General features: G+C 44.9%; 2 protein-coding genes and 1 long non-coding RNA gene across 3 annotated transcripts in view; all 3 read right to left on the minus strand.

The window, feature by feature from the left end:
* The window catches only part of LOC144017270 (uncharacterized), a 109,223-nt gene that overhangs the window by 40,514 nt on the left and 41,954 nt on the right, over positions 1 to 26,755 (minus strand). The gene's annotated exons all lie outside the window — the stretch shown is intronic.
* LOC144017433 (uncharacterized) lies at positions 7,692 to 9,308 on the minus strand. The gene is made up of 3 exons (XR_013283188.1): positions 9,098 to 9,308; positions 8,166 to 8,409; positions 7,692 to 8,065 (listed from the first exon to the last, which is right to left on the minus strand). It is a non-coding gene; the product is annotated as an uncharacterized LOC144017433 (long non-coding RNA).
* On the minus strand, positions 11,651 to 17,291 carry LOC144017095 (uncharacterized). The gene is made up of 2 exons (XM_077518347.1): positions 15,933 to 17,291; positions 11,651 to 11,730 (listed from the first exon to the last, which is right to left on the minus strand). Exons 1-2 carry the CDS (start codon positions 17,044 to 17,046, stop codon positions 11,651 to 11,653), a joined length of 1,194 nt encoding a protein of 397 aa, XP_077374473.1. The 5' UTR covers positions 17,047 to 17,291.

Here is a 26,755-nt window from a genome sequence, read left to right on the forward strand (position 1 = left end):
CTCCCCTGTCTGTAAATACTCTGTACTCTGTAAATCTACTGAAATGCTCCTTAAAAGTGACACAAATACTCATCTGAGCCTGGAAGGGGGATTTCCACATTTGCGTTCCTTCTCGAGGTTTCTTATTTTTCCCCTGATGTCATTAATATTTGTCAACTGTGGTTCTGTAAAGCCCTTTGAGACTCTTTTTTTAGGCTATACAAATAAACTTGACTTGACCAACTGAAAATGTTAAATTGAAATATATAGTTTTAAATCTTTTATTGTTCAAACTTGTCTAAACCTGCCTAAATACTTCCTAAATTACCCAAATCTATCAAAATACTGTACTACCAAAAGTGACCTAAATATTTCTAAATCTACTGAAGAAATTCCCAGAAAAGTCATTTAAATATAGTACTCTTAAATTTTACATAAAGACTCCCTTAAAGTGACTCACCTGTATACACTCAAATACTTCTTAAATGTTACCATAATATTCCTATCTCTACTAAAATATTGTAAATTTATATTGTGCCCAGTGACTATTATGTATTCAACAGTAGCTCATAAAAACGTGTTATGGCATGTTAAAAATAATTTTAATGGCTGTAAAGGTGCAGAGGAAAAGAAGTTACATTAATTTAAAGATAATGGGGCGGGGTGCGATTGTTGGAACGCGGCCAGCAGTGTCCGAAAACGGCACTGTTGTGTGAAACCCGGAAGTAGGAAGTCCATGTCATCACCCTCATACTGGACCATTTTGACAGCATAGCCTGTTAGCTCCTAGCCTAGCTTGTGTTTCAGTTGCTTAGAGAGTGAATAAGTGGCAGTGAAACTTAAACCTTGAATCACAGAAAACAAAAACATTTTTAAGTGACCAAGGGACACACTCCTGCAGTGTACACGCATCTGCAGTCAGCCATTACTCAGTTGTGGTCTTCTCTTGACAGTAGCTTCAAGAGTGGCCATTATTAAGCAGATGCCAAGAGCCTACAGTGCTTGAGCTACGGAGCGCAATAAAAATTCTTTTTTTCTTTAATTAACTTTTACGAGCTATGAGGAGAACATGCTGTCACCTGACTACAGCTCCAGCACTGATTATTTTTTGCCTTGCCTCTTTTCTGCTTTACTTGAAGCACTGGAGTAAATAATAACATAAAAATGGGCATTAACATAAAGCAAATTTCTGATAAAACAGCTGCAGTGAGGTTATATGAGTCAAATAACATTAAGAAGTGTTGGTGCTTTAATGTATAATTTCCAAGAAGAAAAAAAAAACACTTCTTACACACCCACATGCACATTTTTGACAGAATGTGATGGATAATCTTCAAATGAAAAGGCATTTACAAAGCAATAGCACGGAGTTCAGCTGCAGCTATGAATGTCACACCTCCATAGAAATTTTAATTAATATTTCTCAGTCAGCAGCATAGCAACCCGCTTCTTTCTTACAAACAAATAAAAGCAGACATCTTTTCATCTTGAAGTAAAATGCATAGGTCTTGCTGATCAAAATGGCTACTCTCTGCTTAGTTCATTTCCTCTATCTTGTAAGGTATAATAAAAGGAACGTTATAAAGGAGCGGAAATTGCATTTGTGACAAGCCTGGGCTGAAAAGAAAGAAAAATACATTTATATAATGGACAACATTTACATCAATATTTGACATGGACAGTGCTTTTCAACTGCTGAATACACCAAGATGTTAATATTCTGACTTAACTGACTATATGTTATATATCCTTTTTGTATTGGATGCTATGGGTAGTAAGGCAGCACTACATACAGTACAGTCTATAATAGTGTATTTGTCCATATGAGAACTTAATTAAATCTTGTTCATGAATTCCCTTCGTCTTTGGTGTAGCATTCATACTAAAAATAAATGTTGGGCTGTTTCATCTATGGGCGGCACGGTGCATGAGTGGAACAAACAAACAAACCTAACAGAGGCTGCAATTAATTCTGTCCTTGCAGAATTACTCACCTTTCCTTGTTGAATGTTAACAGTGAGAGGTGCTTCGTGCATTTTATCTGGTAAAGATGTCAGTGCTTTTTTTTTTTTTTTTCTAAGACAAGATCGAAGATATTTCCATCCGTCGCCGTGATTGGTCAAAACGTGCACAAGATGCCACATTGTCCAATCAGCTCAAAGTATTGTACAGAATAGACATCCATTCCCGAATGGATCTACCAAGTGAAGTTCCAGATTGATAATGTGAAGAACTCCCTTAAGTGAATCACAATTATCAACCTGGCTTGTGAGGTTATCATGACGTCATTGAGCCGTCACATTATCTGATTTCCATCCATTCATTCAACCTGAAGTTTCCGCACCTTGCCAGTCTAAGCTCTGTGAGGGTGCAAATTACTACCTGGAGAACCTACCCTAATAGTGAGGTAAATTAATGATTTTGTGGACATTATATATTTAATTTGCATTGTCTGTTTTGTGTTACCTACTAAAGCAGCTGTACTTTTTAAGATGAAACTTGCCACACACCAAGGTTAATTAATTTTACTGTATTTAATAAAGTTGTATTAAAACAATTTCTATGAAATGTTTCCCAAAAAGTTTAAAAAAGAGAAAAAGAAGGGACACTAATTGATGGTCAATGACGAGCAATTAGAAATATTGATTAAATCCTCCATTACAAAGCATGCTGATGGAACCAATTACAGCACAGTAAACATTTCACTGCACTCTTCTTTAATGAAAGGGAAACTGTTACCGTTATCGCCATTATGTTCAAAGCACATCCTCTGGGCATCCAAAAACAAGGTAATACTATCCTCTAAATGAAATAATGTCATCCGACCAATATTATACTAATTATTTGATTGGAAAACACAATCTCAATAAAAAAAGAAACAATTTGTTACAAAACAACAGTGGCAACAAAAGACAGTAGCTCTACATTCTGGTCACAAATCAAGAAATTTGGTGTTTCTCATGTCAGACTCCTGTTATGATGGTTGGTATAAATAAACAATCAGCTGGACATTATTCTGCAGATAACATGAGGTAGTTATCTGTGTTGCAAATTTTATATAATGTGAAATCACGAAGCAGTCAGAGTGCCTGGACCTCTGCCAATGCTAAATAAATAAATAAATAAATACATAAATACAAAAAAGTCAATCTGCAAAAAGCATGACTGAAAGCCTACATGAACACAACATATAACATGATCAGTTTGGATTTGACAGAAATCAGACATTTAAACATTTGAAAATATTAAATGTGAAATATGTGTTCAAATACTAAACAATTTCACACAACTATACTGTACTAGTTTAACCATAATAAACAATAGTGCTTGTTTGCACAAAATAATGCTCGCCAATGGCTCTAAAATTTACAGACATAGTATGACCCAATCAGGATGTAATAATATTGATTTTTGGAATGGTGAGAAGAAATGGGATAGTACTGGATTTCAGTGCTGTACTGTATTTTGCAGAAAATGTGCAAGAAAATGTTGTCAAGCAACAAAAATGTCTCTGCACAATGGCTGACTATAAAAGCGGTGGAGGAATGGAATGAAAATGAGAGTGAGCCAAAGAGAGAGAGAAAGGTTGAAAGGCTGAGAAAAGAAATTAGTTTATGTATATTGCGGCCCATTCATACACACACATTCCATCTGCAATCCCATCAGCTGTCAAAATGGGAAAACGATGTGGATGTGAGATCTGCAGGAAGACCTGAACTTGGTGCACCACTGAGAGCTAATCAAAACACAATCACGTTCACTGCCAGAACAGATGCACACAGGCCTGCGTTTGTACACTCATTCGCTCTGCTCGCACTCACAGCCCAGAAAACGGCTCGTCTCTCCCTTTCGTTTTCACAAATCTGTACATAACTCACAGAAGAATATTAACTTGCAGTCACACGTGGGCACACATGTATTCCATTTGATTTTCCTTTCAAACTATCCAACATTCTAAAGTGGGAAAAGCCATATGAAACCAACATGTTGCCTTCATTCTAAAGTGGAACCTCTGGTTGTATCATTTGGCAAATATATACTGTTCCTCCAAATTTGCACTGAACTTTCCTCTTTCTACACCCGCGGGGACATGATATCACAAAATGTTAAGATTTGGGAATAGCATTGGTTAATGACTTTTTGGTAGTTTGGAACATTAAAATGTTACTATCAAATGATGGAACTGATTTTTAGCTACGATCTTTACATTATTCCTTAATCCTGATACAGTGGTGCGTTGAGTTATGTATTTAATTTGTCCCTTGACCACACTTGTAACCTAAAACATTCATATTTTCCAATTGAAATAAATGTAAATACCTTAAATCCATTCAAGCCTACCATTAAAAAACAGCATTGTATTTTAATAAAAAAATATCACTGTATTAATCAAACATACAGTAATGACATAATTAAAGACAATTAATAAGAATTCAACTGCTTATGTCACACTTTTTCAGTTCTGCTTCTTATTCTGGTGTGCATGTTTTTGCCACTTGGGGGCAGTGTAATAATGACACCAATGAATGGAGACCCAATTCATCTTGGCTCCTCAGTATGGTGGTTAAAATTAGTCACTCTTTGCAGAGGATAAAGACTATATGCCTGTGAGTATTCTCATACGGTCTGTCTACATGTGTTGCAGCAACGTTTGTGGTCAGATATTTGTTGATTAATTAAAGGGTAACAACACCACCACATACAGTAGATGCAAATTGTTAGCCCATGTGCATATTGAGTTTTCCAATGTTTATTAGCATTCAGATAGGGGAGAAATTGTGTTTGATTTCAATACGTATCGTGGAAGTTTTTTTTAATTTTTTTATCTTAATTAGTTTTACCTTTAGTTTAGAGTGGCAATCAACAGCTTGTAGCCTAATTTTGCAAAAAATATTTACCCGCAAATCGAATAATCTGCCAGTATAAAGCTCTCATATCCCAAGTTTCTGCTCACAAAACAAAGCAAAAATAAATAAAAAATCGATTGACAGGTCATATGCTGAGCAATTAATTTGACACTTGTATCTCCAAATTCTGTATTTTTCAAATTGCTTAAGAGTAGATCCAAGTGGATATAGCTTTTCATTTTATCTACCTGGACCCCTGGACAGTACAAATTGTACAGCCCAAGTTGAGGCAAGGATAAACTTACTCCCCACAGCATTCTAAATATAATATAAATGTCTGACAAGTGTACAAATGTCTGTTGCTACATCAGATAAGATGTACTGACTTTAAAGCCTTTTCCATTTGCTACCTTCCACTGAATTTGGCATCCTTTTCCTATGATGAGGTTTGGAGACTCAGCTTTGTTAAACAAATAATAATAATAATAATAATACAATGAAACAACAACAATAAAAAAAAATCAAATACAAAAGGTCCACAGCAGAAAGGAGAGGCTATTGAGAAATGCAAACCCTTGACATAGTAGTAATGCACAAAAATATGACCGTATAAAACAGACCTGTCATGAATAAAACAATATCCAGTGCACTTTAAAAAAATTCACAAAGCAAACCTTTGCCTCTACCTCTCAACATAATTGACATAACATACTACACTTATAAGTGGATCTGTCAGACAGTGAAGGAAAAATGAGATACCCGTTGGGATATTATTGTGATATTATATGGAAAGTGTAGATGGTTCACTGCCAAATCTTTACCGCTGCAATTAGATCTATATTGTGAAAATCATTTGTCCTATCTGTCAGGCACAAAAGGGTCAACTGAAAGTTTACATCTCCAATTTCTGTTCTCACTGTCTTCAGTTTAAGACCAGGAAACGTTGAAAATAAAGTGTTTTGAATGATCAATTTAAAAAGTTTTCACTTTCAACACTTATTTACCAAGTTATTTACTTATAGTTAGGTGCAAATAACACTTGTGGGGACTGACCAGTAGTGTGTATGTATGTATATATATATATAGTAGGGGTGTTAAAAAAAATCGATTCGGTAATATATCGCGATACTACATCGCACAATTCTCGAATCGATTCAATAGGCGGCTGAATCGATTTTTAAACTTCCATTTTTAAAGCCGCAGTGTGTAGCTCACGACCGCCATCTATCGGTCAAACAAGATCATGCAATGATTTTAAGCACACGAACTACGGCGTCCCAGAGAGACCCTACTTCAACAGCCTACCACCAATTTCACCGGAACAGAACGCAAACAACTTCTGGTATGATGATGACGTAAGTGAATTGCATTTGTTAGACATACTGTACAGATCCCTAATATTTGTGATTTAGTCATTTAATTTCAGAATTAATATTTTTGTCGGCATTGTTAGGAAATACTGTACGTCCGCTAATGATAATGGCTATCTATGTTCATATTTGTTAGTGCAACTAAACCATGCAACAGAGAACACACAGTTATGTTATATGTTTTATAGACATGTGGACCATCTCAAAGAGGGCGAGGAGGGGGCGAGGGAGACGACGAGGAAGAGAACGCGGAAGAGAACGCGGTGTCTCGTAACGTACAATTATGTCATCATGGAAAAATAATTCCATTCGAGCATGCATGTGAATGGCTCAAGACATACCTTTGCTTGGAATATGTGGTATTTAGATTACATCGTTTGCTGATATGTTTAGTATATCGTACAAAAATAATGGCGTTAACTGAACTACACATCTGCAACTCAGACTCGTAATTCCCCCCGTGTCTTGTTGCTACTAACCACTCAGAAAAGTGCTGCTTACAAAAACATTTGAAACCCTTTACTCAGATATCGATTTGTCACCATATTGAACAATTTTACCTAATAAATATCACTAAGCAACTTAATTAGATTTGATTGAAGATACAACAGCTTCCTTGTACTTCGATGTGCAGGAATTTACATGGCTTTCACAAATAGTCTTGCTCATGTAATAATGTACTTCATTGGCTCAGTGACTTTCAGTTCATTGTTTGGTACCTCATCTGACATACAATTGTTACCTTCTTGCAGAGACTCGTACAGGAAATGACCATGGAGGAACATGAAGATATCCAAGTCCAGCTGATAGACTGACACCAAGAAATACTTTTTGACACATTGGTGACACATCAGCACCACCATGATTTTCCTGTACCTGGATCCCACATCAGCACCACCATGATTTCCTGTACCTGGATCCCAGACTGCAGGACCTTGGTGGACTTGTGGCAAATAAGTGACACTTTCCCAGATCCTCGAGGACAATACAAAGGTTTTTTACCTGGCATATAATTAGTCCATGTCTGACACTTGTTGTTGTAGTTTGTATAACTTGTATATTGTTGTTGTGTGTTAATTTGTACATTTTGAATAACTAAAAAATACTATTTCCTTTGGCGTCAACATGCAGTGTTCATTCGACACCTAACCTAACACTATTTTACATGACCAGAAATGTAAAAAATCAAAAGCCTGGAGAATTATTATAAATGCTTGCAATGACAAGGAATTCTTCATTGGCCAATGAATGTAAGGTACAGTACATGAAAATGAATAAATAAAATAAAAGTACATGAAATGAACATATTAACTAAAAAAAAAAAAAAAAAAAAAAAATGCTGTTAGAATATAATGAGCTACATGAATTGCAGTTGTTCCAGAAATTTACTAATACGCTGTGCATTTCAAAATATGGAAAATAGACATACAGGTTTGGGCCAAAAGTAGTGTTACAGAGCAGGTATGTGTTGTACACAGCTAAAATATCTGATTACCTCAATACCATGATGTTTTTTTTTTGTGTGTGTGTGTGTGTGTGCTGACATTGTCCCCCATTAACATTGCAACATTCCTCAAACTCTCCCGAACACATAGTATGATCTGTAACACTACTTTTCGCCTACTCTATGATGTTATTGGGGCAAAATTAAGGAAGGCTTGTCCATTGATTGTGTGAACAGACTGCAGTAAAAATGAAGTCACTTCAATGTTTGCTGGTTTTATTAAGTTTGACATGCTCCTTGACTGCACAAGTACATGTTATGGAGTGAGGGCATGTTCCCACCAACGATATCATATTCTTCAAAGGCTTGCTGAGGAAAGTGAGGGAGGAGTCACTCCATGGCTTCAGACACCTGGTCAGCAGGTCCTGTGTAAAACAAGTGGTGCTTGTACATGTGACCATTCCGTATTGCTTCACACAAAAAGTTAATGTAGTGTGCAATGCCGTCCATATGTAAATGACATACCAAGACGTCGGCTGACTTCAGTTTGTTGCAGCTCAGATATTGTAGGTGGAGATACTGGTGGTACAACACCGAAGCCTTCTGGGGTCCTCCATTCAAGTGTCCTCATTCGGGGCATTCCAATTTGGCTGCTGACTCTCCCCTTGATATTTTTTTTTCTTGCAGGTCGGTGATGTATTTAAACGGTGCATGAATGCTTGTATACATCAGAATATGGTTCTGGAACCCCTCAAGTTTGGCTGTTGATCTAGTGTGACACAAACAAAAACACAATTATAAATAAAATAATTGATGATACTACTATATGTTACCAACTTTCCAACAAAGCCCCCAAAATAGAGGTAAGATCTTTAGTTTTTGGGCCCAAAACATTGTATTAGCTAGATAAAAGTAACTTGACTGCATAGAATATGCAAAGGCTGCTTGCTTGTCGAGTTTCCGTGGAAAACGTAGCAGCCTGTAAATTCTTGTGCACCCAATTACACAATGGACCAGTACACACTTGAGTGAGAGAGTTCAGACTAGCAGTGCTTACGGTACAGCCAGCATTTAAGTCCAGAAAGTTATTCCCTGCCGAAAATTAATTTCGAGAACACTATTTTCACCAACCACAACGAAAATAATTTTCAACTCCTCCACTAATACAGTATGCTTTAGATTCTCCATTGAAGTTATGGGCAAATATACCTCCGAAATCACAGTTACATTACATTACACAATAACTTGCGCATTTACTCTAAATATAACGTGCCAGCGGGAATCTTTTTTTTTTTTCAAAGCAAGTAGCTACATAACGAAATCGTTCGAGTGGTGCGGAGTTGCTAATCAACAGCTACAGTGATCGTAAAACAAAGGTACGAACATCGTATTAATTAGTACGGTGTATACTTTTTCTCTCGCTCTCAAAACGTAAACACAAATGTACTCTTACTTACCGGTCAAGTATAAAGCAGTCGAAGGCACCGGCACGTCCCAAACCTAGTCTGTTGCTCATTTCTCTCCATCTGGCAAATGCGGCTACAATATAAACTCTTGTTTTGTCGCGCTGAAATAAAATAAATTCCCAAAGCAACTGTGATGCTTGATAATGCTCTCTTCGGGGACCGGAAACTCTTCTTCTTCGTGTACATGCGGTCGCCATACAAACCGGAAGTGCGTCTGCAAAGGCGTTCCAAAAACGCGTTAAGAAATGGAGCGCTGAAATTTGTCTTTGACGGCACCCGTAGCAGAAAGATGCCGGCGAAACATGGCGGACACTAGCAGGCGAGGCGCGGTCATGTAAAATAATTAGTGATTTATATACTTACCGTTATATTTTAAAAAAGTATGTTTATGCGATACAACATATCTTTTTACTTACTACTAACACAAACATTTGTTTTTTTTAAATGAATGACTTTTTATTTCACCACTAGATGCCACTGTATAATACTGAGTGTACCTTTAAAGGAAAAATATTCAACAAAACGTCTTATTTCGGGTTAGGGTTCACACCTTAAGCATGGAAGAATGTTATATGAATGGAACATTAAGCCTTAATATTTTATTTTAATGCTGTTCAAACATGAAACAGATTACAAACTGTATAAGACTGGAGTTTCAGATAAATAAATAATACATTTTCATACAAATCTTACACTCCACAAGTTTACTGATTAGTATTTTCTAAATTTGAATGAAAAAAATCGCAACAATCGACTTATAAATTCGTATCGGGATTAATCGGTATCGAATTGAATCGTGACCTGTGAATCGTGATACGAATCGAATCGTCAGGTACTAGGCAATTCACACCCATAATATATAGTGTGGGTTGCAACCACCCTTGACGAGTAGAACTATTTCAGCTCATTGATCCAATCTCTCCAACCATTAAGTTCAAGTCACATTTTTTCCTCTTTTTTTTTTTTTTGGGCGGGACATGAGCGGACTGATCACCATGACTTGGCAGGGACCTGGGACAGACTTGGCAAGGCGTGGGCAAGCTTGGCAAGGCGTGGGCAAACTTTACATGACATGGGCAACTTGACCAGACGTGGACGAGGGTGAACTTGACAGAACGTGGGCTACTGAATGTGACAAAGATGAGTGGAAACTTGACTGGAGACCAACAAACAATAGTTCTTATAAGACTTGACTTGACTTGAGCAACAACACCAACACAACTAGACAAGACAAGACAATGCTCCCACACCACGTGAACAAACACCACTGACAAAATACACCAACACTAACGAGACACTAACAAGACACGCCTGGGAAACACAATAGGCTGAGGGCACTGATTGGTAACACATACTGGGAAGGGAAGACATGCAGGTGGACAAGGTTAATGATAACGAGACACGGGGAGAACACAGGACAAAACACCACAACACTTAAAACTAAACAAAACCCAAACACCCAGAACCAAAACATGACAAATACGAAGGTTACCGTTATTTAAATCAATAGGGGGGAGAGTCAGCCCAGGCCATGGTATTAATGGTATATAATATTTTACATTTATTTTATTTATTTATTTGTAGTGCTTGTGAATTGCAATTTATTTGAATTTTGCATTGTTGATGACATGCAAATATGACAAATTGTTGTCCACTACTAACTATACTGACCTTGTGAGTGTGGAAACTAAAACTCACTCAGTCATCAGAGTACTTTTCAAACAAAAACCTTTTGGGACACTGTATGATCACTTGATTATGTCAATGCCAACGTGAGTCTAGGCTACATTTATAATGTATTTACATATCATGTTGGTTGCATCACTTTTAACTACTCTGGGTGAAGAGACACAATGATTTTAAGACATCCATCCATCCATCCATTTTCTTGACCACTTATTCCTCACAAGGGTCGCCGGGGGTGCTGGCGCCTATCTCAGCTGGCTCTGGGCAGTAGGCGGGGGACACCCTGGACTGGTTGCCAACCAATCCACACCATCCACACTCACACACACACCTCGGGAAAATTCGGAGCGCCCAATTAATCTGCCATGCATGTCTTTGGAATGTGGGCGGAGACCGGAGTACCCGGAGAAGACCCACGCGGGCACGGGGAGAACATGCAAACTCCACCCAGGAAGGTCCGAGCCTGGACTCGAACCGGAGACCTCAGAACTGGGAAGCGGACGTGCTAACCACTCGACTACCGTGCCGCCCTGATTTTAAGACATCCATTGCCAATTTGAAACAATAAATTTATAATTATATTTGTTGACCCCCCCCCACACACAAAAAACAAACAAACAAACAAACAAACAAACAAACAAACAAACAAACAAAAACTTGCTTGCCCCTCCATATCCCATGGTAAAATTAGGGAATGTCTGAGGACATCTGCTGGACGGCATGAGAATGTAAGGTTTGTGGGAGTTAAATGTAAGTGTATACTGTATAGTGCACTTTATCAAAATACTACCCTCCTCCATCCTATGGCTGAGCAGTACAAATAGACAACCAGGACAATCACTTTTTTACGGCTGTATGTTACTTGTACACCATGCAGCCTTCATTGTCACAAGCACTAGATCTAACCTTGGTTATGTGTAACCTTGTTAGCGCCAACACTGCAAGGATAAAGAATAAGATAGCCAATGCCCTTAGTTTCCCCCCTTATGTATCAAAAGCACACGCACGCACATGCACACGCACTCAAACCACGCACTAACACACACATTCGCTCAAACAATCTGTTCCACTTGTATTTCCTAGTCTTTTGACCAGTGTTTACAGAGTTGAATAATTGTTCAATTATTCATGCTGTTAATAACCAGCTGAGTCTCGGTGGTACAGAGTATCCCTGTTCAAATATTGTAGGGTGTGTGTGTGTGTGTGTGTGTGTGTGCGCAGAGCACAAAGAAATTGAGAACAATGTTTGAACAGTGAGGTGAATGTGTACGTAGAATGTGTATGTGATCGCAGCATGAGTTATCACAGACTGAGCTGAATTGACTGATATGCTGCTTGAGGGTGGTTATAGGATGGGCTTCTGTGTCAACATAAAGGGAAACAGTTTTTGTCAAACTCAAGGTCACTCTACAGGCACAACACTAAAAAAAAAAAAAGCTCACATTCGCTCCACTCCCCTCCAAAAGTATTGGAACAGCATGGTCAATTCTTTTTTTTTTTTTTTTTTGACTGAGAATGGGTTTGGCATCAAGAGATGAATATGAGTCAAATCAATCAACATTTTACCATTGATTTCCTTATATTTAGGCCGTAATATTAGGGATGTCACGATAAGGGCAATATCGTGATATCGTGATATTAAAACTGCCACATTATTGTCGTCGTCATGTTCACAATATTTAAAAGAAACACATCTGTTAAAAAAGTCAGGTTGATTTCCATTTGTGCAGTTCTGGCACCCTCTAGTGGCTAGTTTATGAGTGCAATTTAATTTTCGATAGGGATATTTTGGCCTTCTATGTTTAAAATCTATGCTAATTGTCAGATGAAGGGCAACCTAATTTGCTTGTGAAGCGATCAATGTGTGCTTGCATTCACAAGTAAGTGCCTCAATATTGTTATTAGAGATTGTAGGTGGTTTATATGTATTGCTGTTATGTACAAAAGCACAGTATTGTGGATTTTTTTTTTTAGTATGAACTCTCTTTTTTACAATATTGTGATCTTTTTTTAAATATCGCCAACGCCCCCACAATATCATGATAATTATCGTATCGTGACCTTCAATCGCGATAATATCGTATCGTGATGTTTGGATATCGTTACATCCCTACGTAATATGACATTCAACTTACTAATATTATTTGTAACGAAACATTTTAATTGAGCAAAAGTATGGTGAACAACACCCGTCAGTGTTCAGTCAGGAAAATTCATGCTCAAATAATGTAGCTCACATGAACAGTGGGTGTATTAAAGGCACTGTAGATGTAAGCATCTTTAAATAAAAGCTCACATGGCAATCTTGCATCTCATATTCATCTACAGCAGAAAGAAGTGCTTGGCCTCAATGTTCCAAATCTTTTCTCTTTGTCAGTCTGAAACAAACAAAAAAAAAGTACCTTTTTTTTTTATTTTATTTTATTTTTTTTTAAATCTAACGTGAAATTTCAATTGGATGGAGCATTTGTAATGGCCGGTTGACGTATAGACAAAAGTATGACTACACTCAAACTGTCAGGGCTCGGAAGCGTGGTGGTGGACCCAAGTGCAGGAGGTGGAACGAGTCAGGGAGGCAGAGGTGCTCAAAAGGAGTCAATTTAATCAAACAAAAAACTAAAGTGGCAAACAGGCTTGGTGACAAAGAATAACAAAATACCGACAGGAAAAACTATACAAGAGTAGACTTAACTATGGCAAGCAAGAACGTAGGGAAACAGGAAAAACAGAACATAAACATGACAAACTCAAAACCCAACAAAAAGCAAAGCAAAAACCCACCCTAAACAGAACCAAAACATGACAGAACCCCCCCTTCAAGGGACAGCTCCCAGATGTCCCATAAGGTCCATAAACAAAAAAAACAGGCGGGAGGGTGCACGGCCCACAATCAAGGGTAGTCCAAAAAAACCAAACAAAATGCCAAAACCCTAGAGGTGGCCAGACGAGGAGTGCCCAGAGGGCCAGTCAGGTGGGCGTCCCGGACGCCAGACGAGGAGTGCCCAGCGGGGCCAGTCAGGTGGGCGTCCCGGACGCCAGACGAAGAGTGCCCAGAGGAGCCAGTCAGGTGGGCGTCCCGGACGCCAGACAAGAGAGTTCCGACGGAGCCGGTCAGGAGGGCGTCCTCGACGCCCGACGAAGAGAGCCCGGCGGGGCCAGTCAGGAGGGCGTCCCCGACGCCCGACGAGGAGGGCCCGGCGGGGCCAGTCAGGAGGGCGTCCCCGACGCCCGACGAGGAGGGCCCAGTCAGGAGGGCGTCCCCGACGCCCGACGAGGAGGGCCCGGCGGGGCCGGTCAGGAGGACGTCCTCGACGCCCGACGAGGAGGGACCGGCGGGGCCGGTCAGGAGGACGTCTTCGACGCCCGACGAGAAGGGACCGGCGGGGCCGGTCAGGAGGGCGTCCTCGACGCCCGATGAGAAGGAACCGGCGGGGCCGGTCAGGAGGGCGTCCTCGACGCCCGATGAGAAGGAACCGGCGGGGCCGGTCAGGAGGGCGTCCTCGACGCCCGACGAGGAGCAGAGGTGGCGGCGGGGTGTTCGCCGCCGGAACTGGTGCATGCGAAGGCGGCCGCTGACCGGGCGCCGCCGGAACTGATGCTGGCGAAGGCGGCCGCTGGCCGGGCGCCGCTGGAACTGATGCTGGCGAAGGCGGCCGCTGGCCGGGCGCCGCCGGAACTGGTGCATGCGAAGGCGGCCGCTGGCCGGGCGCCGCCGGAACTGGTGCATGCGAAGGCGGCCGCTGGCCGGGCGCCGCCGGAACTGGAGCAGGCGAAGGCGGCCGCTGGCCGAGCGCCGCCGGAACTAGTGCATGCGAAGGCGGCCGCTGGCCGAGCGCCGCCGGAACTAGTGCATGCGAAGGCGGCCGCTGGCCGAGCGCCGCCGGAACTGGTGGAGAAGGCGGCCGCTGGCCGGGCGCCGTCGGAACTGATGCTGGCGAAGGCGGCCGCTGGCCGGGCGCCGCCGGAACTGGTGCATGCGAAGGCGGCCGCTGGCCGGGCGCCGCCCGAACTGATGCTGGCGAAGGCGGCCGCTGGCCGGGCGCCGCCGGAACTGGTGCTGGCGAAGGCGGCCGCTGGCCGGGCGCCGCCGGAACTGGTGCTGGCGAAGGCGGCCGCTGGCCGGGCGCCGCTGGAACTGGTGGTGGAGATGGCGGCCGCTGGCCGGGCGCCGCCGGAACTAGTGCAGGCGAAGGCGGCCGCCGGCCGGGCGCCGCCGGAACTAGTGCAGGCGAAGGCGGCCGCCAACCGGGCGCCGCCGGAACTGGTGGAGAAGGCGGCCGCTGGCCGGGCGCCGCCGGAACTGATGCTGGCGAAGGCGGCCGCTGACCGGGCGCCGCCGGAACTGGTGGTGGAGAAGGCGGCCGCTGGCCGGGCGCCGCCGGAGCTGGTGCAAGAGGAGGCGGCCGCTGGCCAGGCGCCGCCGGAACTGATGCTGGCGAAGGCGGCCGCTGACCGGGCGCCGCCGGAACTGGTGGTGGAGAAGGCGGCCGCTGGCCGGGCGCCGCCGGAGCTGGTGCAAGAGGAGGCGGCCGCTGGCCAGGCGCCGCCGGTCGAGGGACCGGAGGTGGCGGCCGCAATCCATGCGCCGCCGGACGAGGAGCAGGAGATGGCGGCCGCTGGCCGGGCGCCGCCGGAACTGGTGCAGGCGGTGGCGGCCGCAATCCATGCGCCGCCTGACGAGGAACAGGAGGTGGCGGCCGCAATCCATGCGCCGCCTGACGAGGAACAGGAGGTGGCGGCCGCAATCCATGCGCCGCCTGACGAGGAACAGGAGGTGGCGGCCGCAATCCATGCGCCGCCTGACGAGGAACAGGAGGTGGCGGCCGCAATCCATGCGCCGCCTGACGAGGAACAGGAGGTGGCGGCCGCAATCCATGCGCCGCCTGACGAGGAACAGGAGGTGGCGGCCGCAATCCATGCGCCGCCTGACGAGGAACAGGAGGTGGCGGCCGCAATCCATGCGCCGCCCGACGAGGAACAGGAGGTGGCGGCCGCAATCCATGCGCCGCCTGACGAGGAACAGGAGGTGGCGGCCGCAATCCATGCGCCGCCTGACGAGGAACAGGAGGTGGCGGCCGCAATCCATGCGCCGCCTGACGAGGAACAGGAGGTGGCGGCCGCAATCCATGCGCCGCCTGACGAGGAACAGGAGGTGGCGGCCGCAATCCATGCGCCGCCTGACGAGGAACAGGAGGTGGCGGCCGCAATCCATGCGCCGCCTGACGAGGAACAGGAGGTGGAGATGGCGGCCGCTGGCCGGGCGCCGCCGGAACTGGTGCAGGCGAAGGCGGCCGCTGGCCGGGCGCCGCCGGAGCTAGTGTATGCGAAGGCGGCCGCTGGCCGGGCGCCGCCGGAACTGATGCTGGCGAAGGCGGCCGCCGACCAGGCGCCGCCGGAACTGGTGCAGGCGAAGGCGGCCGCTGGCCGGGCGCCGCCGGAACTGGTGGAGAAGGCGGCCGCTGGCCGGGCGCCACCGGTCGAGGAGCAGGAGGTTGCGGCCCAGGCAAAGCGGCCAGGGGCTGCGGCGGCAGCGGCGCAGGCGAAGCGGCCAGGGGCCGTGGCGGCAGCGGCGCAGGCGAAGCGGCCAGGGGCTGCGGCGGCAGCGGCGCAGGCGAAGAGGCCAGTGGCTGCGGCTGCAGCGGCGCAGGCTGCGGCTTGGATCGCCTCTGCCTCCTCCTTCGTTTTCGGGGAGCTGGGGCTGTCGTCACACCAGCCTGTTGACCAAGGGACCGGGGAACTCGAGACAACGGGGAACCAGGTGACGCGGAAACAGGTGCTACTTGACATGACGGGGAACGTGAAAACAAAAAACTATAAAAGCTATCACTCGCACTCCAACCAAAATCAGTGTGCTCACTCACTTCACAATCATCCTCTAACTCTGAATCAAAATCAAACTCGGGATCGTGGTCAACAAAAACGTGGGGTGACAAAATCGTGTCATAAGGAAGTGCCCGGGGAGACTTACTAGGTGAACAAAAACTGGTGTCAAAATCAGAAATGTTTAACTCAGTGTCTGTGACTTCCAAATCAGAATCACTTAAATAACTGTAACGGGAATCATAAGGTGGTGAACTGGGTAAATAGGTTTTAACAGGTGAGGGGAACACGGAGACACAGGAACTCGAAAAGAAAGCTGAACCTACACCGAGGGAACGGGGTTGGTCAACAGGCTGATGGCGTCTGGGAGCCGGCCGACGTCGTGCCGGTCGGCTCCGGCTGCTCCCTGCTGGGTCCTTTCGTGGTCGGTCCATTCTGTCAGGACTCGGAAGCGTGGTGGTGGACCCAAGTGCAGGAGGTGGAACGAGTCAGGGAGGCAGAGGTGCTCAAAAGGAGTCAATTTAATCAAACAAAAAACTAAAGTGGCAAACAGGCTTGGTGACAAAGAATAACAAAATACCGACAGGAAAAACTATACAAGAGTAGACTTAACTATGGCAAGCAAGAACGTAGGGAAACAGGAAAAACAGAACATAAACATGACAAACTCAAAACCCAACAAAAAGCAAAGCAAAAACCCACCCTAAACAGAACCAAAACATGACACAAACAGTCTGCGGAAAACATACGCAATATCAGTGCAAGACATTAATTGTTAAACATTCACCATAGTTATTGTTATTATCCTGCCCGATTGTGTGTTCTTTGTGTGCCTTTCTTTGTGACTTGGAATCAGCTAGACTGTCTGTCGTTGTCTTCAATATTTTCCAGCATGTCTGTTTTTTTTTTTTCTTTCAAGATGTGAGGTGCATGTTAAAGGCGGGGGCAATGGATGACCTTGGCAAATGTCTGAAGATTTGTGTAGATTGGCAATACTGATAATAATGGAGAAATTAATAAGCTAAGGTTGCACTGGCCTGAGGGATTGGCTCCAAGGTTGGAGGTGGGGGCGCAGGGCAGCGGCGGTCTGCAGTTATTGGGGATGATTGGGTTCGGGGTTGCAAGGCAAGAATCAGGAAAGGGTGGAGGGGGTCGGGAGGGAGACGGGCGCAAAGTGCACGATTTCCTTAGCAGCGGTGTGGTGCTGCAGTCCATGCTGTCACACGTCAAAGAGGGAGCAAATCAAAGGCAGCTCTTTTGATGAATATAAAACAGAGCCCTGCTGAGAACCACTCTCCCTCCCTGCTTTTCTAATCACAAGGCTGCAGAGGCGACGGGCTGCATCAGTCCCCCCACCCCTACCCCAACTCCCTGCAACCCCACCCCTGCCTGTGCGGCACAAAGTGAGCGAAAGCCAGAAACTAGGAGCGGAGGACAAACCGCACGAGCGATCACAACAATGGCTGCTTTATAATGACAGTAAACATTTGTGCTTTTGAGGCGTGTGCACAGACGGATGGGTTGGGGTGTGGCAAGATGCTACAGCTGGGTTTATGTTTTATCTATAAACATCAAACACTTACAGTTGCTCGCCTACCCGGCTTTTTTAAAACACGTCTGACATATGCTCAAAAATCTATTCTACGGAGAGAATAAGATGATTCTGATGTGAATTATTAGCTTGTTGTCTTTCACTAGGCAGGGATAAGACAGGTTTAACAAGCATTTCTAAACACCCTTCTTGATTTCCATTCCATCTGTTCTATTGTTAAAAATATTAGTGACATTCAATAAACCACATGGAATTCAATCTAGAGTAAGACCAGTTATTTTATCATCTAAAGGCGATGTCTCCTACATTCAACCTAAACCTCTTTTATTTTCCATTTCCATCTCAGATATTCTTTTATTATTTTTTTAAATCACATTTAGACACTCCTATTGAAAATACTGCATCACTAATCAGTTTCAATACGATGTAATGCTGTTCTGCTACCACCATCAAGAGCATTCAGTGCAAAACTTATTAGATTGTACAATTTTTTGAGAAATTATGCCTCTAAAGCAAGGTTATTTTAGTTAACTGAAACTAATGAAATAACTAAAACTAAAATTCAAAAAACATTTTCGTTAACAAAATAAAAAATGAAAATACTTTTAAAAAATGAAAACTAATTGAAACTACATTTTACATTTACAAAACTTCCTAAAGTTAACTATAATTACAGTGAAAATGTCTTTCATTTTCGTCTTTGGTAATTAATTTAATACATGAGCCTTTGGGGTTGATTTGAAATGTGATTTAAGTATATTTATTTTGATATTAACCGGAATAAGGATGTTTGAAAGTGTGTTGCACAGCAGCGACGTCATCTAGTAGCAGCCAATAGAAAAGCACCTTCAGATGATGTCGTTCCTAGGTTGATAATTTTGCGTGTTTGACTTTTGTCTCCAATGGCGCGCCTTGCCTGCTTTTCATTTAATTCAGCCGAAATGCAATGCTAGGTAAGAAGTGCATTACTTTTTTTATTTTATCGTTGTGTTTATTAGATCTTGCACACAAGTAATATGCTTTTTTTTTTTTTAATGAAAACTAATACTCAAACTAACAAAAAAATTAAATTAAGCATTTTTTTAAAATAACAAACTAATTTAAAAAATAAATAAAAAAAATAAAAAACGAACAGAGCAGCCCTGAAAACTAATTACAACTAACTAAAGTAAAAAAAATAAAAATGAAATAGAAACTAAATATAATGAAAATAACTACAAAAAAAAACTACAATAACTCTGCTCTAAAGTCATGCAAATGTTCAAACTGCTCTCAAGCGTGTTGTCACCAAACACTTATTGTGCAAGATCTTGTCAGACTTTGCAAGACCTTGCTGTTAAGGTTCCGGTGCGACCGGAGAGTGGATCCCAGAATCACAGAACACAGAGGAGTAAGCGAGAGATTTTATTCACCAAAACACGTGAATATGAACATAAAGCGCTGGACACAGCCAGGAAAAAGGTTAACAAAAGGTGCTTGCAAATTGCAAGGAGGGAAATTAACAACACAAAAAGACCCGAAGGCTACAAACCGCAAACACAAGAAAGCAACAACTTACTATAGCTATGAAACACGCCACATAAAAGTGGGAACAAAAAGAGACGTAGCAAAACTTACGTAGATGAAAATCGAGAATCTTGGACTATAATAATAATTAGCGAAGGCGAAAAACAGTAGAAACACTAGACGATGGCTGTGAGCAGACGGAGCAACGACCCGACAGTGGCTGCAAGGAGTCCCAGTCCTTATGAAGGCCTAATAGGTGATGCCCTGCAGGTGTGGTGCAGGGGACACGCCCCTCTCATTAATCAGGCACTGTGAGACAAGGAAAACACACTGAGAGCCCAGCAACATGACAGTACCCCCCACTCAACGGACGCCTCTTGGCGGACCACCTGGTTTTTCCGGATGTGCCGCATGGAACACACGCAGGAGGGACGGATCCAGGATCCAGGAGCGGGGAATCCACTGCCGCTCCTCAGGACCGTAGCCTTCCCAGTCGACCAGGTACTGGAACCCCCTGCCCCGAGCTCTAGAGTCCAAAATCTCCTTTACCGTGTAGATCGGTTCACCATCCAGAGTACGTGGAGCGGGAGGTGAAGCCGCCGGAGGGTTCAAGGTACTGGAGGATACCGGTTTGAGCAGAGAAAAGTGAAAGACAGGATGTACCTTTAGGGTCGGTGGAAGTCGCAGCTTCACAGAGACTGGGTTCATGATGGCCTCCACCTCGAACGGACCCACGAACCTCGGTCATAACTTCTTGGCCCCACCGGCCAGCCTGAGATCCTGTGACGACAGCCAGACCATGTCACCCGGCCTGTAGACAGGGGCCGGTCGACGGCGACGATCCGCCACCTGGCGGTTGCGCTGAGCAGTGCGGGAGAGAGCCGCACGGGCCTCCCGCCAGACCCGATGGGCTCGCTTCAGGTGCAATTGAATCGAGGGGAGGACCACCTGCCCTTCTTGGGAAGGGAACAGCGGAGGCTGATAGCCATGGGCAACATAGAAGGGTGATTGACCAGTGGCAGAGGAAACCTGAGTGTTGTGGGCATATTCAACCCAAGGCAAATGAATTGTCCTAGCAGTGTGATTATACTGGCATACGCACCGCAACATCGCTTCGAGGTCTTGGTTGGTTCTTTCAGTTTGTCCATTGGATTGCGGGTGGTATCCAGATGACAGGCTGTAGGTGGCCCCCAGGGACTTGCAGAACCTTTTCCAAACTTGAGAAACAAACTGTGGTCCACGATCTGACACAATATCCTGTGGTATGCCATGCAGATGGAAAACGTGCTTCACCAGTAAACGCGAGGTCTCCAAAGCGGATGGCAGCCGGGATAATGCGACGAAATGAGCAGACTTAGAGAATCTGTCCACAATAGTCAGGACCACGGAAGATCCCCGGGAGACCGGGAGGCCAGTCACAAAATCCAGAGCAATGTGTGACCATGGTCGAGACGGCACTGGCAGGGGATGGAGCAAGCCCGACGGAGGCTGGTGAGAAGCCTTTCCACATGCGCAGGCGGCGCATGCCTTAACGTAGTCCAGAACATCCTGCCTGAGAGCCACCAGAATCTTTGGGAAATAACCTCTCGCGTACGAGTCGCTCCAGGATGACAGGCCACCCTCGACTCGTGCCCCCACTGCAGGACCTCTCGTCGTAGTACGTCAGGGACAAAGAATAGACCTGCTGGGCATTCCGCAGGCACAGGTAAGTCTCGTAGAGCCTCCACCACCTTTTCCTCAATCCTCCAGCGCAGCGCCCCCACCACGCAGTGGACCGGAAGGATAGTCTCGTCCTCAGTAGCCTCTCCACGGCTTGAGTCAAACATCCTAGAGAGGGCGTCTGGCTTCTTGTTTTTAGTGCCCTGTCTGTAAGTGATAACAAAGTCAAAGCGTGTGAAAAGAAGCGCCCACCTGGCCTGTCGGGGATTCATCCGCTTGGCTGTTCGCAGATATTCCAGGTTACGGTGGTCTGTGAATACTGAATGGTTCCTTAGCTCCTTCCAAAAGGTGACGCTATTCCTGAAGTGCAGCGACAATGGCCAGAAGTTCACGGTTTCCCACATCGTAGTTTGCCTCGGCAGGTGTCAAACGTCTGGAGAAAAAGGCACAGGGGTGGAGCACCTCGTCGACCGGAGACCGCTGAGAGAGCACAGCCCCCACTCCTGAATCCGATGCGTCCACCTCAAGCACAAAAGGAAGAAGAGGGTCAGGGTGACGCAAAACAGGCGGGCAGGTAAATGCCCTCTTCAAATCATTAAAAGCCTCCTCTGCCGAGTCTAACCACTCAAAGCGAAGCTTAGGAGATGTTAACCTAGTAAGTGGTCCAACCTTCTGGCTATAATTGCGGATGAACCGACGGTAGAAGTTCACGAACCCTAAGAATCTCTGCAACTGCTTCCTCGAGGTTGGCCTTGGCCACTCGAGCACAGTGCGAATCTTCCCAGCATCAGCTCGGATTTGGCCATCCTCCACCACAAACCCCAAAAATTGTACGGAGGATGAATGGAACTCACACTTTTCAGCTTTAACGTATAGACGGTTAGCTAGCAAGCGTTGGAGAACCAGTCTAACGTGTTGTTGGTGTTCCTTAAGATCGCGGGAGTAGATTAGGATATCATCCAAATAGACAAAACAAAATACATTAATCATATCGCGCAAGACATCGTTCACAAAACATTGAAAGACTGCTGGAGCATTAGTTAGCCCGAAAGGCATCACCAAATATTCGAAGTGACCCAGGGGAGTCTTAAAGGCAGTTTTTCACTCATCCCCCTCCCTGACGCGGATAAGGTAGTAGGCACTACGTAAATCTAATTTTGAGAATATTTTGGTGGCTTGGAGGGAAGCGAAAGCTGAATCCAGCAACGGTAACGGGTACTTATTCTTTACAGTCATTTCGTTTAGGCCACGATAATCTACACAGGGGCGAAGTGATTTATCCTTCTTATCAACAAAGAAGAACCCAGCTCCCATAGGGGAAGTGGATGGCCGTATACGCCCTGCCGCTAGTGCGCTTGAAATATACTCCCGGAGGGCTGCCAGCTCAGGTTGGGAAACATGGTACAGCCGGGAACTAGGAAGTGGCATATTAGGAATTAAATCAATAGCACAGTCGTAGGGGCGATGGGGCGGTAACGTCTGTGTCCTCTCTTCACTGAAGACTTTACTCAAATCATGGTATTCGGGTGGTACGTTGTCTAGACAAAGAGTTTCCTCTGAGGAAATAGCAGGCAGACAACTGCCCCCCTCAGCAGCCCGCAGGCAATGTGCGTGACAGTAAACGCTCCAGTTTTCAAGTGAGGGTTTAGCCCAATTAATCTCAGGGTTATGTAACTTTAGCCAAGGCAAGCCCAACACCATTGGTGCCGATCGTGACGACATAATCAAAAAACTGAGAGACTCGACATGGTTACCTAAAAGACGTAAACGCAAAGGCTCAGTGGTGTGAGTTACTACCCCCAGAAGGCGCCCGTTGAGGTCGTAAACCCTACGTTCCTTCGGTAAGGCTGTAGGCTCGTAACCCAGGGCCGCTATTACACTTGGATCAACAAAATTATCGTCTGCCCCGGAATCGACCAGGGCCACCACCTTAATTCTTTTACAATTAAAAGCGACCTCTCCCGGGAGCTCAAGTCTCTTAGTCTCAGAGGAATGCGTGATTGAGGCAGCACGGTTGTACTCACACTGTGTTGTGGTGTGTGAAACTATGGTTGACTTGGGTCCGTCTGTAGCCTGCTGACTGCCCATCCTGACCAGTCGTGTGGAGTGACGAGCCGACAGCTGAGGACACTGTGCCACCAGATGGCCCCGCAATCCGCAGTAGTAGCATGCTCCATATCGGGCCCGGCGTCTCCTCTCCTCAGCCCGAAGCCGGCCAGCTCCCAGTTGCATGGGTTCCTGCCCCGCCTCGGGAAGTGCCCACACTGGGGCTGCAGCAACAACCTGAGAGCCGACGTCACCAACATGTCCATGCCTGGCAGGGTTGGCTGATTCGGACGAACGTTCCAAGTCCTTCTCCCGCTGTCTCTCATGGATCCTGTTATCCAAGCGAATGGATAGAGCAATGAGCTCCTCCAAGCTTCCAGTTTCGTCCCGTAAGGCCAGTTCATCTTTAACGCGAGAATTGAGTCCACGACGGAAAAGAACACACATGGAGGGCTCATTAAAGCAGCTCTCAGCGGCCAGCGAGCGGAACGTAATAGCATAGTCAGCTACGGAGTGATGGCCCTGAGTACAGTCCACGAGCTGATTACCGGCCTCCCTGCCTCGAATAGGATGGTCAAACACGCGGCGTAACTCGGCGGAAAACAGAGCAAAAGATGCTTTTAGGTCCGGACGAGTGTTGCTCACGGCCATGGCCCAGGTTGCCGCTCGGCCAGTCAAAAGACTCATCACGAAAGCCACTCGCGAGTTGTCGCTATGATAGGTGAGTGGCTGTTTTTCGAAAATTAGGGAGCAGTGATGAAGAAAGGTGCCGCAATCCCCAGGCTCCCCCCCATAGCATGACGGATGTGCGAGATTTGGCTCCCTAAGTGTTACCGGTGGGTTGGCGGGACCGACAGCAGCGGAGGCGTCTGTTCTGCCGCCAGCCCCCAACTGTCCAACCTGGGCACCGACTTCCTCCAGCCGGTGGGCCAGCAAGGTGACCATCTCCCTGAGCTCAGAGATGGTGGACTCCTGCTGACTCACTCGGCGATTTTGGCTGGCCAATGCGTGACGGACCTCCTTGTGTTCTGTAGGATCCATGGTCGGGTCGTTCTGTTAAGGTTCCGGTGCGACCGGAGAGTGGATCCCAGAATCACAGAACACAGAGGAGTAAGCGAGAGGTTTTATTCACCAAAACACGTGAATATGAACATAAAGCGCTGGACACAGCCAGGAAAAAGGTTAACAAAAGGTGCTTGCAAATTGCAAGGAGGGAAATTAACACAACACAAAAAGACCCGAAGGCTACAAACCGCAAACACAAGAAACACGGCACATAAAAGTGGGAACAAAAAGAGACGTAGCAAAACTTACGTAGATGAAAATCGAGAATCTTGGACTAATAATAATAATTAGCGAAGGCGAAAAACAGTAGAAACACTAGACGATGGCTGTGAGCAGACGGAGCAACGACCCGACAGTGGCTGCAAGGAGTCCCAGTCCTTATGAAGGCCTAATAGGTGATGCCCTGCAGGTGTGGTGCAGGGGACACGCCCCTCTCATTAATCAGGCACTGTGAGACAAGGAAAACACACTGAGAGCCCAGCAACATGACACTTGCCCAGCAAGCACAAAAACGGTTAACTGCATCTTTTGCTTGTTCAGTTTTCTTTCTTGGCGAATAAACCTTTCTAAGGTGACATGGTAGGCGAAAAAAACAACTTTGCGTTCCCTCGCAAAACAACTTTCTCTCGCAAAGATTGCATTCCCTCGCAGTCTTTGCAAGGGAACGCAAAGTTTTTTGGGTTTTTTTTTTCCTACCATGTCACCTTAGCGGCTCTGTATGTTATTTTCGAAGTGTGTCTAAAAAAAAAAAAAAAAGAAAGAAAAAAACAGTAAATATACAGTATGCAGTTTTTCACTATCACCCTAGGAACATAGCAGGGGTCCATGTTTTAAAATTTAATATTCACAGTGGATACTTTTTAGCCAAGAATACTGAAAAAGGAGCCGCATAAGGTGAGTATATTTTACTTTTGTACGTACATCATCATCAAAGTATGAGTTATTGCACTTACGTTTTAATATTAGCAGTGATGAACTTATTTTACACTTGAATTAAAGTGTCACTTGAGAAATTTGTACTGTTGTGAAACGCAAAGAAATTGGAGGTCAACGAGTATCGCTGAGGGTTATGTTCCACCCTTGAGGCTTCAATGTGCTATTACATCACTACCTCTCTGAAAGTGACATCATTAGCCTAACCCTATCAAGGAAATTAGGATTACATTGCTGCTATTTCTTTCAAAGTTATCAAAAAAAAAATCAGCAACGTACTGAGCATAAGAAACGATTCGATTCAAAAGTAAGCATTTGCTACAACCACACAATCTTGTCTAAAGTCTCACAGCCTGTAATAGTCAGTCAGAAGTCAGCTTCGGAAGCACTGCCTAGCATCTACTCCTCAGGGCAGTGTTCTACTTGTCCCAAGGCGGCATTTGTGTGTGACACCAAAGTCCACTCCCACCGAAGCTTTAGGCCCGGAAAGTGACACATGCATCGGTGTCACTGCTGTTTCACCTCTTGCCTGCTGAAGTATGAGGCAATTTCCTGTGAGTGGTGCATGGCGAGAGAGTGAGCGAGAGAGAGGGATGGTAGGTATAGCCCGGCTCTACCGTTCTCTTTGATACTGTCAAGGAAGAGTAATAGCTCTCCGCAGCAACAGCCACCACTAAACTAATGTAGTGTGACTTTGCTTCTCCGTTCCAACGCATTACCGTCGCAGTGAGTAAGAAGGGGGTGGCAAGACTATGAACAAAGTGTGAGCAGTAGGAGACAAGATACATGGTGGAAATCTTCACAATTAACGCTCACATTCAATTCTAAATCACTAAAGATTGGTTAGTACTTGCCAGATGGCTTTTACTTTTATCCACCAAACTATTGCACTCTACTGATCTGACCTGGCTAAACTTGCTCTGTTTGTCAGAACACTTTCTTTATAGTGATGTGTCATCTTTTTCTCAACACTTCACAACAAAAGTAGTCTAAGAGTTTCGTTCAGGCTGTTTTATGCCAAGCTGATGTTGATGATGCTGGTTAAAGTGATGGCAGATGCATGACGATTACTACCAAAATCTACCTTCCATCTATACTATCAGGCGGCAGTAGTGTGTCTTACTCGAAAAAAAAAAAAAAAAAAAATTAAAAAAAATAAAATAATAAAAAAAATACAGAAGCTCAACGCTAGAAAATCAAAATCTTATTGGCTTATTTTACCTTCATAATCGTAACCTGCATCCCAGCGGTCATTATAGCATTTCTCACCATATAAATTGATCCCTCACGATCTTGAAATAGCCAAGAAGATATCCTTGCATAACTCTAGTCGCACTTCTAAAAATATTCTGAAAATATCTTGACTTCAACGGTTATTAAAA

The sequence above is a fragment of the Festucalex cinctus genome, chromosome 4 (assembly GCF_051991245.1).
Source record: "Festucalex cinctus isolate MCC-2025b chromosome 4, RoL_Fcin_1.0, whole genome shotgun sequence".
Classification (NCBI taxonomy): Eukaryota; Metazoa; Chordata; class Actinopteri; order Syngnathiformes; family Syngnathidae; genus Festucalex; species Festucalex cinctus.

What these genes read in the sequence shown, in the direction of transcription:
- LOC144017095 (XM_077518347.1), bottom strand. Translation starts at nt 17,046, where the DNA reads ATGGACCGACCACGAAAGGACCCAGCAGGGAGCAGCCGGAGCCGACCG. An exon ending in GCCGCCACCTCCTGTTCCTC is followed by an intron (nt 11,731 to 15,932) that starts GTCAGGCGGCGC and finishes TTATCCTTGCAG; the next exon opens with TGTTGGCGCTAACAAGGTTA.